At 40.6% G+C, this 13371-nt stretch overlaps 1 protein-coding gene across 2 annotated transcripts in view; it reads left to right on the top strand.

The window, feature by feature from the left end:
- Positions 1-13371, top strand: part of ak5 (adenylate kinase 5) — a 107634-nt gene that overhangs the window by 3514 nt on the left and 90749 nt on the right. For both annotated transcript variants that reach the window (XM_074688262.1, XM_074688261.1), the window contains exons 2-3: positions 1741-1927; positions 6936-7103. In XM_074688262.1, coding sequence (XP_074544363.1) covers positions 1759-1927; positions 6936-7103 — 337 coding nt within the window. In that variant the 5' untranslated portion in view covers positions 1741-1758. The remainder of the gene's footprint in view (positions 1-1740; positions 1928-6935; positions 7104-13371) is intronic.

Here is a 13371-nt window from a genome sequence, read left to right on the forward strand (position 1 = left end):
TCTTCCTGATATGAAATAGCTTACATTTTTGGGGGAGTGTTTCTGGGAGCATCGACAGAGAGGTTTGAATTGGAAGTGAGACAGGTGAATGATTAAAGACTGTTGTTCAGTATTCACAGTTTAAGTGTGACAGGATAAAACGACAGCATCGTCCTCATCTCCTTTGAATGAACTGCATTTAATAGATGTGAGATTGTCTGAAAAGACTCTAACATCCAGTCTGACAATCTGAAAAATAATGAATTAAATAATTAATTAAAAAAAAAAAATGTTGTTTCCGTCCAGAAGAAAAATACAGCAAGAAATATGATCCTCTAAGACTTGCTTTGAGGTTTATTAACATTGTTTGACGTTTTTCTTTCTTTGTGGACAGTTATTTGTACTATTTTTTCCAGAGTCAAGTTGTCTCTTTGTAATCTGTTGTTTCCTTGCTTATACTTTTAAAATTCTCATATTTGTTTACCAATCCACCTTTGTCTCTTTAAGCCAACTTGCTCTTAAATTGTCTGACTTCTGATGTCATCTTTTACCTTTTCTCAGAATATTTGTTTCCTTAGCAGTCGCCTGCTGCTTTTCGGTTTGATCTTTTTGAGGCTAACCTGTTTTGGGGTCAACTTTTGTCACTGTGTATAGTACATACTTATTCATTTTTTGTAGTAGATTTTGCATGCATTAATCAACTCTTGCATCTTTAAAGCACAGCATTTTGATATGTAGTTAACTTTTGTTTCTGTTGTGCATTTATTTCTCATTTTCTTCATTTTGGCTGCAGATTTAAGCATTCTGAGTCAACACTTGTATCTTTAAAGTAAATTTCTTTACTTTCTTTATATGTTTCTAAAGATAATTTGCTCATTTTCGCTCAAAATTGGCTTAAATTTGCCGTTGAGCCGTCTGACTGAAGTATGAGAGTGTCTCAGAAACATGGCCTAATGAAGTCTGCTCAGGTATGCTGTATAATTAAAGATAAGTCGTGCTATGAAATACAATAATACATCATTAACTTTCAATTTAGCCGCATAGGCCGAACAGATAGAAGTACAATAATAAAGTATCACTCATTCTCTGGAGGGATCAGTAAATTGGCCCATTCACTTAATTAGACTCTATCCCCAGTGTAGTGCAGCTAATGTATGCAAACAATCACAGCCTGTTTATTTACAGCCAGATGAGATTACATTGAGTACTGAGGTGGCACATCCTCGCCACAAGTGTTCAGTCTAATTCTTCGGCACACAATAACTTCTGTTTATTCATTACCTATCAGCTAAATAAGCTCAAGATTGATTCCAGTGGAGAGAAGTGTTTCCAGGCAGCAGCTGGATGGTTTCTGTGAGGGTGGGGAATAGGCAGGAAAACCCCAGGCAGGGTATTGTTTGGAAAAATCCAGGGTCAAGGGAGAAAATGTGACTAAAATAATCAGTTCACTTGTGTTTTGGCATCAAGTTTGCCCTCACATTCATCACTGTGGTTGGCTTCCCTTCCAGATAATTACAGGTCGACGAGGTTGTGTGTTTATATTCTGCAGCCTCTGAAAAAATGAGATGTTTTGTTACCCTGGCGGAGCTGAGCCAAGGCAACCAGATCTCCACTTCAGAAACTTCCCCTCATTAGGACTGCCCGTTCACTGCCGCAGAACATCACAACAATAAACAACAAAAATTCGGAGTAGCAGACCAGACTGAACGAATTCTCTCTCCCTCTGCTCCTCATCATGTTCTCCTCCATGTTTGTGTCCAGAGTCTGCTGACAGGGCTGATGTACTACCGACCTGATGACCCCATCGAGTACCTGGAGGGCTGTCTGAAGAAAGTCACTGAGCTGGGAGGACCGGACAAGGTGCGGTGGGACACATTTGTGGGTCAGGAGAAGAAGTCTCTTCCTCCTCTCAACGGCGGCCAGTCGCGCAGATCCCTCTTCAGAAATGGTGAGTGTACAGGAGGGTAAAGACGTAAAATGCTTTTCCTGTTTTGTCTCCTAAATCTGAATATTTCCTGCTGTACCTGCTCTTTGTAGTCGTTGTTTCTTAAAATGAAAAACACCAGACTGTTTGGGTCTCACATAAGGATCTTGTTGCTGTCTCCCCTGGCACCCAGGCTTCTTTTTGGTCCAAACACGTGCTCTCAAGGTTATCTGGTCACTCTCGGTGTCTTTAGGTGTGAGTGTGAGTGTGAGTGTCAGCGGTAACCTGTGTCCATGTGAATGCTGATGCCGTGAATGGTCAGCAAGTAGGGTGTACACAGCTACTCCCTTGGTGACAAATGGAATCGAGACCCTTAACAGCTGTAATGGACATGAGATTTAGCACTCTGTACCTGCCTTACATCTACTTTGTTAATTAGCTCTCTCAAAGCAGCGGTCTCAACAGTCAATTCAAAGGAGCCCATCTTCAACAACACACCTCACAATCAGTCTGTTTAGTTCCCACTGGTTTAAAGATTGTGGAGCTGGTGGTGATTTCAAATCAAACCTCAAATGTTCTGAAAAAGCAGCTGATGTGAGCTCTGCTTAGTCTGCTTTTTCAGCACTGAGCTCATAACCAGCTTAGTAGAGTTGTGTTGTTTGGTGAGATGCTTTTTGAGATTAGACTTTCAAGTCTCGTCAGTGGACGACATTTACCCGCCTGCACAAAGACATTAGCTCACTACAAGTTGTTTGTCCTTTACTTTAAGATGAAATTAACACTGCTGTTGTGTCACAAACAGAAAGCTTACACCTCAGGCACTGGTGCAGCCCAGTGCTCTAGGTTGTGCCCTCAAGCGCACAGTCTCTTTCCTGCATGTCAATCAAAGTGTCTGTTCACTGTCCTGTTTTCTCTGACAAAAACATGAAAATCTCCCAAAAAATAACTTAAACAAATGGATCATAAGCTGATCCCGGGACAGGTCCCCACATAATTCAGACGAGCCATCCCACTTTTTGGGACCCTTCCATAGGGGTGCCAGACTAAACCGATCTGATCCTGGTGATCCTGAAGGTGGAGCCACAACACTGCAGTCTGTTGATTGGTCGAAAGAATTGTCACCTACCTTGTGACAGCGGCTGTATTTCTCCATGCGGTACACAACCTTCTCTGAAACAAAACTGTGGAACAAAAATTCCCATGCCAATCACAAAGAGGACAGATTGCTGGATGCCTCCTCTATTTGTTCTTTGTTTACTGTGTTGTGCTGTCTTCGTTGGATTTATTAGTGGGGTACATTGTGTTGCGCTGCTGTGGTGTTCACACTGTTATTTAACTGATGCAGCTATCAGAATCCGGCTTACTCGCCACCTACCACAAGGGGGCACAGTTGGCTGTGGAAACACAAACAGGATCAGTCTTAACTGAGCCAACCTGTACCAAACCGTACTGATCTAAACTGGACTGCCTGCTTGGTGGAAATGGGGCTATAGTAAAAAGTGTTTCAGCTCAGGCTGTCAAGTCCAGTAATATTCTACTGCCTTGGAGAATTATCAAACTAGATTCACTTTGGGTGCAAACTTTGAACTGAGGAAGGGTCACTGATTAGCTCACTTGCTAATTCCTTTGCTTGAAACATGTAGCTCAGACTTAGAAGGGAATCTTTGATGGTAGATGGTTGTAACAAAGCTTTAGCCAGTACAGCACATCCTTGTACCAAAAGATATCACTCTCTGCATTTCAGGCATGCTGGTAGCTTTTGTGTAGCACACTTTAAGAAGGACAAAAGTTGGTGAAAGTGTGTGGCAACACTGCATTTAACAGCCAAAGGTTGTAAGCTTAGCACATAGGCACCACTGCTGCCCATTTTAGGGATGCTAAGTTGTTGCTAATGATGGACTCGGTTATTACAATAAACAGAAAATTGGAATTTAGTTACATTTGAGTTTTTTATCAGCCCAAAATCAGCATTTTCCTTTCTGATATCAAGTGTTTTATTCGGTGCTTCATCAGTATCAAATGTTTGTCTCAATTACTCAAGACAAACTGATCAACAGAGATGAATCTGAAGCTAAATCAATCATAATAGTATTTCTCTCTGCAGGGAGTCAAATTATGCCACCCTGGGGCTGCAGCTCATTTGGCTCCATGGAGCAAATAAACAGAATTACAACCAGAACTCTGTTTTCTCTCTCTTAGTCTGATTAATTTAATCAGGCATGAAGAAAAATTGTCCACTGGAAGCCAAAAAAATATATTTTTTGGCACTTGACTTCTTTCCAAGCCTGCTGGCAGCAGCTCATCCTCCTCTCCTACACAACAACGAGCAGTCTGGCTCACTGTTTGAACAGGAAAGAGAGCTGATATTTGTTCTGCTCCCTCCAGAGCCATGTTGGAGATGCATTGTATAAAAAAAAACTGTAACTGGAAAACAAAAAAAGCAGAAGACCTTTGGAGTGTGGGGAGGATGGGGATTTTCGCAGAGGGAACAGTGTTTCACTGTTGTGTGCATCTCTACTCTCTGATACATGCAGCCTCCCAGAAGGATCTGAAGCTTCTGTTGAGATATTTGAAAAGATTCACACACAGCACATCTAAACCAGAAGCTGGTGTAAGCTGTGATGCTGAGGCAGAGTCCCGTGTGCAGAGCTCAGCCTTGAACATGCCTGTGGTGCCTTCACTGACTGGATGAGCTGGCAACAGGTGACAGCACAGTGAAGACAGATAAACATGTTTGGTAATCATTCACCTGGATGTGGTTACTGGAAGGTTCTAGCTGTGGGTGATAGAGTTGACTTTGCCACCCATATGCTAATGATACTTCCCCTTTGCTTTTTATTGAGTCTCTTTTGAATTCAAACAATCATTCTTTTGTTTGATGACATGAGGTGGATTATATATACATAGGAAAAGTTTGAAAAAAAGAGTCTTGACATTTGAATCTGTCATGTTGTGGAGTCACATGATGGTAAGAAATGCCTCTCAGATGACTTATTTGTTTGTGATCCTAGCTTGATTAGTTTTTGAAAGGGAAGCTCTTACACAGAAGTAGTTGGAGCAGCCTTATGATGTGTGTTTTTTCTTTTGAAGATAATATTTGTTTCTGTTTCCGAAGACAGCTTTTGGGGTATTTCTCAAAGCAGACCACATTACATCACATCAAACAAGGATGATTTACCTGGGACGATAAGTGGCCTCAAGCCACCTGTCCACAGGCCCAACTCTCTCGAGCATTAGCCCCACTGACCAACATGTAGCTTTGTGGATGCCTATGATTGGATGTTGTCTGACTTTTTTAAACTTGTTTTCTGTTCTTAAAGGTACAGTCTGCATGGTTTTCCCCAAAAATAAAATGTCAACTTTTACAGGAATAATCCTTCTCAATTGTCACTTCTTAGCATTTGTGCATGGGTGACTAGGGATTGGGCGAATGCTGTTACCAGGTATCGGTATCGATGCCAGCCTTTTTTCAAGGTATTGGTATTCATGAAGGCTGCAGATACCAGCAGCAGATACTCGAGGCAAGAAAATCTTACATCGAGCAAATCCTCATTGCCTCTAGTTGCTGCTAATTGCTGCGGTTTAACACCACAGCAAATGTGCGCCAGGTCCTGTTCAGACAACATGAATGAACGTGGGAGAGTTAACTGTTAAACTGTTTTATTAACTCAGAGAGAGTGTTGTTTGTATTGGCAGAGTGACTGTGCTGTCTTTGATCAAAATGGTCAGTCACGGTTAATTGAAATTTTATGTATCAAAAGTATGAGTAGTATCAGTACTTAGTATCGGTGAGTACTCAAGAGGGAGTACACGTACTGGTATCGGTCTGCTAAAATAAGTGGTATTGAACATCCCTATGTGTGGCAGTGTCTGTGTCTGCCTCGAACCCTCTCCTCAGCCCGTATGTTGATGTTTTGGTTGTATTGGCATGATTCTGGTTGGAGTACAAGCGTGGTTACCTCAGTCAAACACAGCTAGCCTAGTGTCCAAGTGACTTTGCGTGTTGATTAGCAAGTGGAAGAGGCTTTCCCCAGCAGCTAGCTACGATAGTGGAAATAGCACTGAGGAAGAAAAACATAACCAGCAGAGCAGAGAGACACACAGTTGGTAGGAAGAAGCACAAGTTCAGCTGCAAACAAATAAAATCCTGCACCTTTTTGCTGAGGTGTGGATGTTTTTAGATATGCATAGTGTAACCAAACCGAAACAAGTACAAAACATCATTTCTTATTAGACTGTTTTATTTACTTAATGGGTGCTTTCTCTCTTTTACGTTCACAAGCAGCTGTTTAAAATGAAACTTGTATAAGTGGAGATCTAACTCTTGAAAAACTATAGAGCTTTTTGGCACAATAACAAATAAAGTTAATGGATGTTTTGTAACTGTAAAAAATGTGGAGATGAAAGTATCACAAAAATGTTTAACAAGCCTCTGTACAACAGGCACCTGCCGGAGCAGCTAAGCTACGCCCATCCATTTGGCTATTTTAACAGTATATTTTCATCCCATCAGGAGAAGTTTATCTGTTTTTATACTTTTTCATCAAAAACTTTCTCTGTTCTCTTCAGATTCAGAAAACCTCAAGAGATCAATACAATCCTCAGTGTTTAATTTGGTTCAGCATTTGAATAACAGCTGTCCTGCTTCCTTGGAGCAGCAGTCAGTAATGATTTATATCTTTAATAAATGTTACAATCAGCGCTTTGATCACAAGGGGCCGCGGCCTAATTGCCAGCAGAAATAGATTTCTATCAGACTGACAGTTGTTGAAGCAGACAGAGCTTTATCTTGTTTTTCCTCTGTAATGGGACTTGCAGGGTTTGCATTTTGAAGGTGATGGATAGCACATAATTATGTTCTCATCTGTCTGACAAACTCATAGTCTGATTGAATGGATTCATTATATTAGGTGTCTAATGGTGAACTTCAGGCTATAGAAATTCATGTTCCTAAGCACTGCTTCAAACAATAGCAGATTAACTGGTTCTTATCAACACTTCTGAACGTGTGTGTCGTGTTTGTCTGTTACAGTGATGCCCGACAGTCCCAACTTTCCCTACAGACGTTACGACCGCCTCCCTCCCATCAGCCAGTTTTCCATCGAGAGTGACTCGGACCTGTCAGAGACTGCTGAGCTCATAGAGGAATATGAGGTGTTTGATCCATCACAACCACGACCCAAAGTCATCCTTGTCATCGGTAAGGGCCCCACACTACACACAAAAACACTTCCTGTAAATAAGCACAACAAAAGACTACGGACACTTTGCAACACAAAAACAGAGGCAGGTTATATCATACAGGGGAACAGGGATTCATCTCACGTTTTAAAGGTGGAGCCCAAAGCTCATCTTATAAAAAGCCAGAAGGGGGTCACTGTGCAAGATGCCAACAGCTGTGCTTCACACCTGCGTGACAAAGACTGCCTCATTTCAACGTTACTTTGTCAAATGGGACTTCCTGGTCACAAAGATGCATCAGGTACATTCCCTGAAGCCCAACATATCCCAAGATTCATTGCATGCCAGTTCAAATGAGAAAGTGGACTTTCAAGCAGCTCAGTAATGCACCTTTAAAAGGAAGGTTTTTGTTTCAAATCAGTTGTACATTTGGTAACACAGATTTTAAAAACTGAAAGAGGCTTTGAAGAGATTCAGTAATGTGGTTTTATTTATGTTCTGTGCAACTAGAGAGCATGCTAGGTGTCAAGATCAGTGTTTGGTAACATGATGTACCAGCTCATGAGTTTGATTTAGATACACTTTTTAACCCACTTTTTGTTATACTGGTTAAAATGAGCGATATGTCCCGATGGCAAGCAATACATGATGTGTTTTTAAATGAGAGCAAATAATATCTGCTATCTACAGCAGGAGAAAAACCAGGAAAACATCAGCCAATCACATCGATTAGGATCCAATCTGTTAAACCAATCAAATCCCGTCCTGCCTTTTTGCCCTCCTCCTGCGCATACATTTCACTGGCACGCACTGCCCCTGCATCAATGCGTGTTGCCAAGTTTAGCAGTGTACAGGTTTGCACTCAGCAGAGGAATGGCAGAGAAATTGCCCATACCCAGAAGACAGAGGCCTGTCCCCTCTGACCTGAATAGGTACTTGGCTCTGGGCTGTAGTCTGGATCAGAGTCTAAACTCTCACCACAGGGGCTCTGACTAGCAAAATAAATCGTGATATTGAGTAAGTTCTAGAGAAAATGTACTTGTACTATTTGTATTATAGCTTTACTCCTGATATTGTGTCACAGGTAAAAGTGGATAATGCTGGCATGACAGTTGCAAGTGCTAACAAAAGTCACATTTGTTTATTTGTTTTTTAGCTTTACGTTTTAACGTTTTGGTGTTCCCTTACCTCTAAATGAGACATGACTCGACGTAGTGCAAAACATCAAATGATGTTCTGTGTCTGTCTTTCAGTCATTCACAATCATAGTCAAATCAGCGGCGCTCGTGCATGTGAGCGGGGGCGTTGCTTTGGAGGAGCTCCAAGGGGAGGGGGAGGAGGGGCTAGGGGGAGGAGGGGCTAGGGGGAGGAGGGGCTAGGCGGAGTCCTGACGAGATGCTACAATCAAATTCATGCTAGTTTTTCAGAACTGCCAACCCTGCCATTAAGTCTGGCATGAGCAGCCTACACAGGCCAGGATTATTAAGTCCTACATAGGGTAGATCTTTCAGAAGACGCTAACCCTGTAATGTGACACAGCTTAAGTCACTAATTCACACAGCAGCCTCTTCCCTCTGATTTCGTGCTGAGAATTGCCAGCTCAAATGTTGTTTTTATGTTTTACATTGAGTTAGGTTGTTAACTTGTTTAAGTATTGAGGGTTTCCAGATCATATTCATGAAATAAATAAATAAATAAAAGTCATAATTTTACCTATTCCTGTTAATCAGCAGCCAAAAAGATGATGAATATTACAATCTTTAGGTGAGTTTGCGCCAATTTTTAGGATAAATCAAGATATCAGACAATCCATAAGATATCAGCAGCCAAGCCATGACTGAGCCATTTGCTACAAGAATACTTCGTTTATTATTATGCTACAGCGAGGGTCATCAAGGGGTCATCAAATGAAAGCTTAACATCCTATGTTAAGCTTTCATAGGTTGCTAACATTAATTGATTGTAGAGGTTGTAATCTCAGTGAAAAATAAAAAAAAATAAATTTACATTTGTGATTTCATCCTTTGGTTGCATATAAAGCTCAGTCATGGCAGTCAATTGTACTGCATAAAGCACCTCCAACTAATAATATCAGGAAAAGGCATAGAGGTGAATCTGAAATTGGCATTTAATTCCCTCATAAACATTATAATTTGAGGAATATCAAACCTTAAGCAAGGTGTCATCAAGGCATTTCTCCCTGTAATTAACAGGTCAGACACACAGCAGCCTGTATACTGGAACAGAAACTGTACGATGCCACATTTTAAGACAAACACCAAGGCAGCAGGCAAAGATTAGGAATTCAAAACAGTAGGGAGATATTAAACTGGCTACACTGACTTTGAATAAATATGAAGATGGTAGTTAAAGTGTGATCTCATCTGATCTTGTGTAATTAAAGCAATCAAGCACATTCCTACAGACACGTGTTTTCCACTGGGCTGGGTATGTAGATCTTTGAATATGTAAACAGAGCAGCCAGTTTCTTTCAGGATAGTAGTTTATATTTGCCTGGCTGATGATCTATAAATACGCATGCTTCATGAGAATCTACATCAGTGTGTGTACGTGTTCACTATCAGTGTGTTTTCCCTGGTATTTTGAATGCAGCCCCGCCTCTCTTGGTGGGTATCAGAGGGGGAGATCTCGTCGCACGTCACTCTCTGTGTTAGACACTCATGCTCTTCTAATCTCATTTCCTTGATGGGCTTGTATTAACCAGTCAAATGCATTCATTAATCTTATGAATTCAGCGCGTCAGCCACGCAATAAGAGTAATGACACCGCTTAAGCTGGAGTGAAAACCTTGCTATTTATAAACCCTCTCTAAAGTAGTTTATTTAAGGTTCTTCTGTGAAAAGGCCCTAAAAGATGTCCAACAGCATACTGTTACAACATGTTTTGGGACTCTGGCTACAGTGTGGTTGACAGCTATTTGTCCTTGCAGCACAAAGCCACTTCCGATCACGTCTGTGTGAGCCAGTTTCAGAGGGATGTGTTAGGTTAGGGTGGCAGCAGCTGTCATCTCTTTGGAGGTTCAAATGTTTGTATGTGTCGGGTTTGCAGAGAGAGACAAAATAACAGAGATATGTTTGGTCAGGAAGAGTTTGGGAGGGGGAGCAGGGTTGAATATTACGAAACTCTCAGATCTGAGATAAAGTGCACATTTACAAGCAGTGCCTAATGCTATCTCTGCAAATCTTCCTCTCTACTGCAAACCTTCAACATAATCTGAAACGTTTTTAAGAATGTGTTGTGAAATCAAGAGCAACTTTTTAATCAACATGGGAAAAAAAACAGTTTTTTGTCCTTTATTAAGATTTCAATTTGCTTCCAGAAAGTAGGCACTAGTCTAAAATTAGGTCAGGACAAAAATAGAATAAAACTAAAAAGGAAGATTTCTAGATTAGCATAGTATCCATGAAATAAAAATGTGATAGAAACCAAATGAAACTTGTGTAAAGTTCAGCTCCTCAAACAGTGTTAAGTACAAAACTTAGGAATACGTGTTTTGAAATGAACTCAGAAAATATAAAATAAATGTATCATTTTAATTGGAGTGCTAAAACGTGTACATGCAAAGGAGAAGTATAAAATCTTTATGCTGGATGTAAAAGTTCTTGGACCCAAAAGCCAAATCCAGGACTCTGTTTTATTAAATGATGTTTGTTCTGCAGAACTTACTTCACAAAGAAAAAACTTCTGACCTGAGCCAAAAAATATATTTCTGGCACTGGACTCCTTTCCAAACCAGCTGGCAGGAGCTCATACTCCTCTCCTGCACAACCACAAGCAGACAAGCAGCCTGGCTCACTGTTTGAACAGGAAAGAGAGCTGATATTTGTTTTGCTGCCTCAGGAGCCACATTGTCGATACAATGTCAAAACTGTTGTGCCTGTCTTAAAAATGCAGAAGCTGGAGACTTCAAGTATAGCTTAGCTTTTTTCATAACATTTAGCATCCCAAAGGGGTCAGAGACCTTTTTAAAGACACCAGATCTCCAAACACTCCACATTTATAACACCAACTTTAAACTGCAGCATCCAAACCTGAGGTGTCAAAAGAGTCAAGAGCAGAGATCTCAGACCTGAGCATTACTGTGCTGCTTTATGACTGCTTGATGATTAAATTCAGATATGTTATTCATAAGGAGATGTCTGCAAAGCAAGCCTGTAATGTACACACCAAATACCACGAGAGTCAAGAGTTGTTACCCAGCTGTCTCGCTCGTTACATGGCTGTGTTATTCATTTACCACTGATCAATCAAACCCCAATGACACTCATTAATTCTGTACAACAAAAGCAAAATGCTAAGAAAAACTGTCTAAGGTTTTATTTTAAACCAGTCTGTGAAAAGGAGTCAGGCATATTTCAGCTCTGCCTCTCGACACTGTGGCGAAATGTTTTTCCTTTGCATTTTTAAATTTCTAATCACGACAAAGTGACTTAAATCTTTAGCAGTAGTGATAACAGTAACAGCGTTTAATGCTGTGACAAATCCCTTGGTGTGATTATAGTGAGATTATCTCTAAGTGTATGAAAAACAGTATCATGACCAGGTTAGAGGGGGCATGGCAATGACAATTCAGTGACGTGATGAATACAGTTCAACAGCATCAGAGCGGCCATGGCCTAACAATGGCTGTTCACAGAACATCTACATACTCACACATGGAAAGTTTGACTTTGACTGTCAGGAGGAAACTTTTGACCTGAGAAAAGTCAACAGTATACAGTAAGTCAAAGGGATAATTTGCCTTACTTGTAATTTGTATTTACCACAAAGTCTAGCATTAAATCTTAGATGTTGTCTTACTGAAACAGAAACACTAATACAGAACACAAATATTACAAAAAAAAACTTAAGATATGAAGAGATGAAAGAGTGTGGAAAGATGTCGGACAGCCATTCCAACACTATATTTGTCAGGTCCTGGAATTTTGTTGTAGGTTTTGCTTAACCTGTCAGGTTTATGATATGAAAATTAACCCATTTACTTTACATTAACCTTTACTTAAATAAGTCTAAGTAACAAAAAGCTGTATTGTTATCGCTCCTGCAGTCTTCATGCTCTTCATTGTTAACCATCTTGTGACCCAAACTGCTCATTTATGTTAAGAAAGCTGTGTCCACATGTAGCAAGGTATCTGGGAAACCACCACATATATTTTTAGATGTTTAGGCCTCTCACGCCGGAAAATTACGTTTTCAGTTCTGAAATGTCGCAGCTGAATGACAAGAGTTCATTCTGATGGTAAACACAGGTTTTACGTCTGAATAAAAATGCCAGCCATGGGTTTGGCATGCTTCAAGCTGCACTTAGCAGATTTTACCCATGTGTGTGGTGTATTCACACCTGGATTGTTTGGGGCAGTTGTTCCGAAGCAGTGAGCAGCCCCTCTCCTGAAACCCTGGTTCATTTAGGCATATGTGAACACAATAATCGCTCTTGGATGCGGGACAAAACACAAATAGGTAGTCTCGACTCACTTCCATTCGAGCCCTGTAGCAGTTTCTTTACAGTGAGAACAAAAACACCCCAGCAACCAGCACAACTGACTTACAACTGTGGCTCACACTGTGGTAATGGGGCCAGTAATGAGCTCGGTTGACAACTCTACAGTCAAAACAGTAGAAGAAGAAGAAGTAGAAGAATCAACCACAGCAGCAGAAGAAGAGATGACCAAAAAACTGAAGAAAATGAGCTGTGGGCTCATGTGCAGGAGCAGTAGAGAAATAAAGTACCTCATCGAAGTGTCTTAAAGCAGTCAAGGGTCTTAAAAACTACATATGTTGATCATATAGCGCACAATGGTATATGAGCCTTAAACGCTATAACGCTTATTAGCCACATTGATGCTCCATGAAGATAAGGAAACTCCTCTGGGTATGATTTCTGACCAATGAGAGAAAAAAATCTGTCGCTCGTTGCATTTGTTTATAACTTTGGACCGCAACAGACCACAAACAAACCATATGACAACAACTATAATTGTATCATCATTCATTTTGCCCCTGAATCGGAACAAAGTAAGGGAGCCACAGGTGTGAATACACCCTTAAGGGGCAGGGTACTGCCGGATAGCTTTGATTCTCGCAACTGCCACGCCTCTAAATATGTCTTATTTTCACCTTAATAAAACTATTTAATTGGCTTCATTTTCCATCACTTCAGGATGCCACTTGCTGTTGAGACTTTAAGCACCATGATTGACTTAATGATTCCCTTACAGTATTAACAACAAGCATAAACACTGAATCAATAACAACAAATAAGACTT

The sequence above is a fragment of the Halichoeres trimaculatus genome, unplaced genomic scaffold, assembly GCF_033239565.1.
Source record: "Halichoeres trimaculatus isolate MK-OKI-2021-1 unplaced genomic scaffold, fHalTri1.1 fHalTri1_scaffold_15, whole genome shotgun sequence".
Taxonomy (NCBI): domain Eukaryota; kingdom Metazoa; phylum Chordata; class Actinopteri; order Labriformes; family Labridae; genus Halichoeres; species Halichoeres trimaculatus.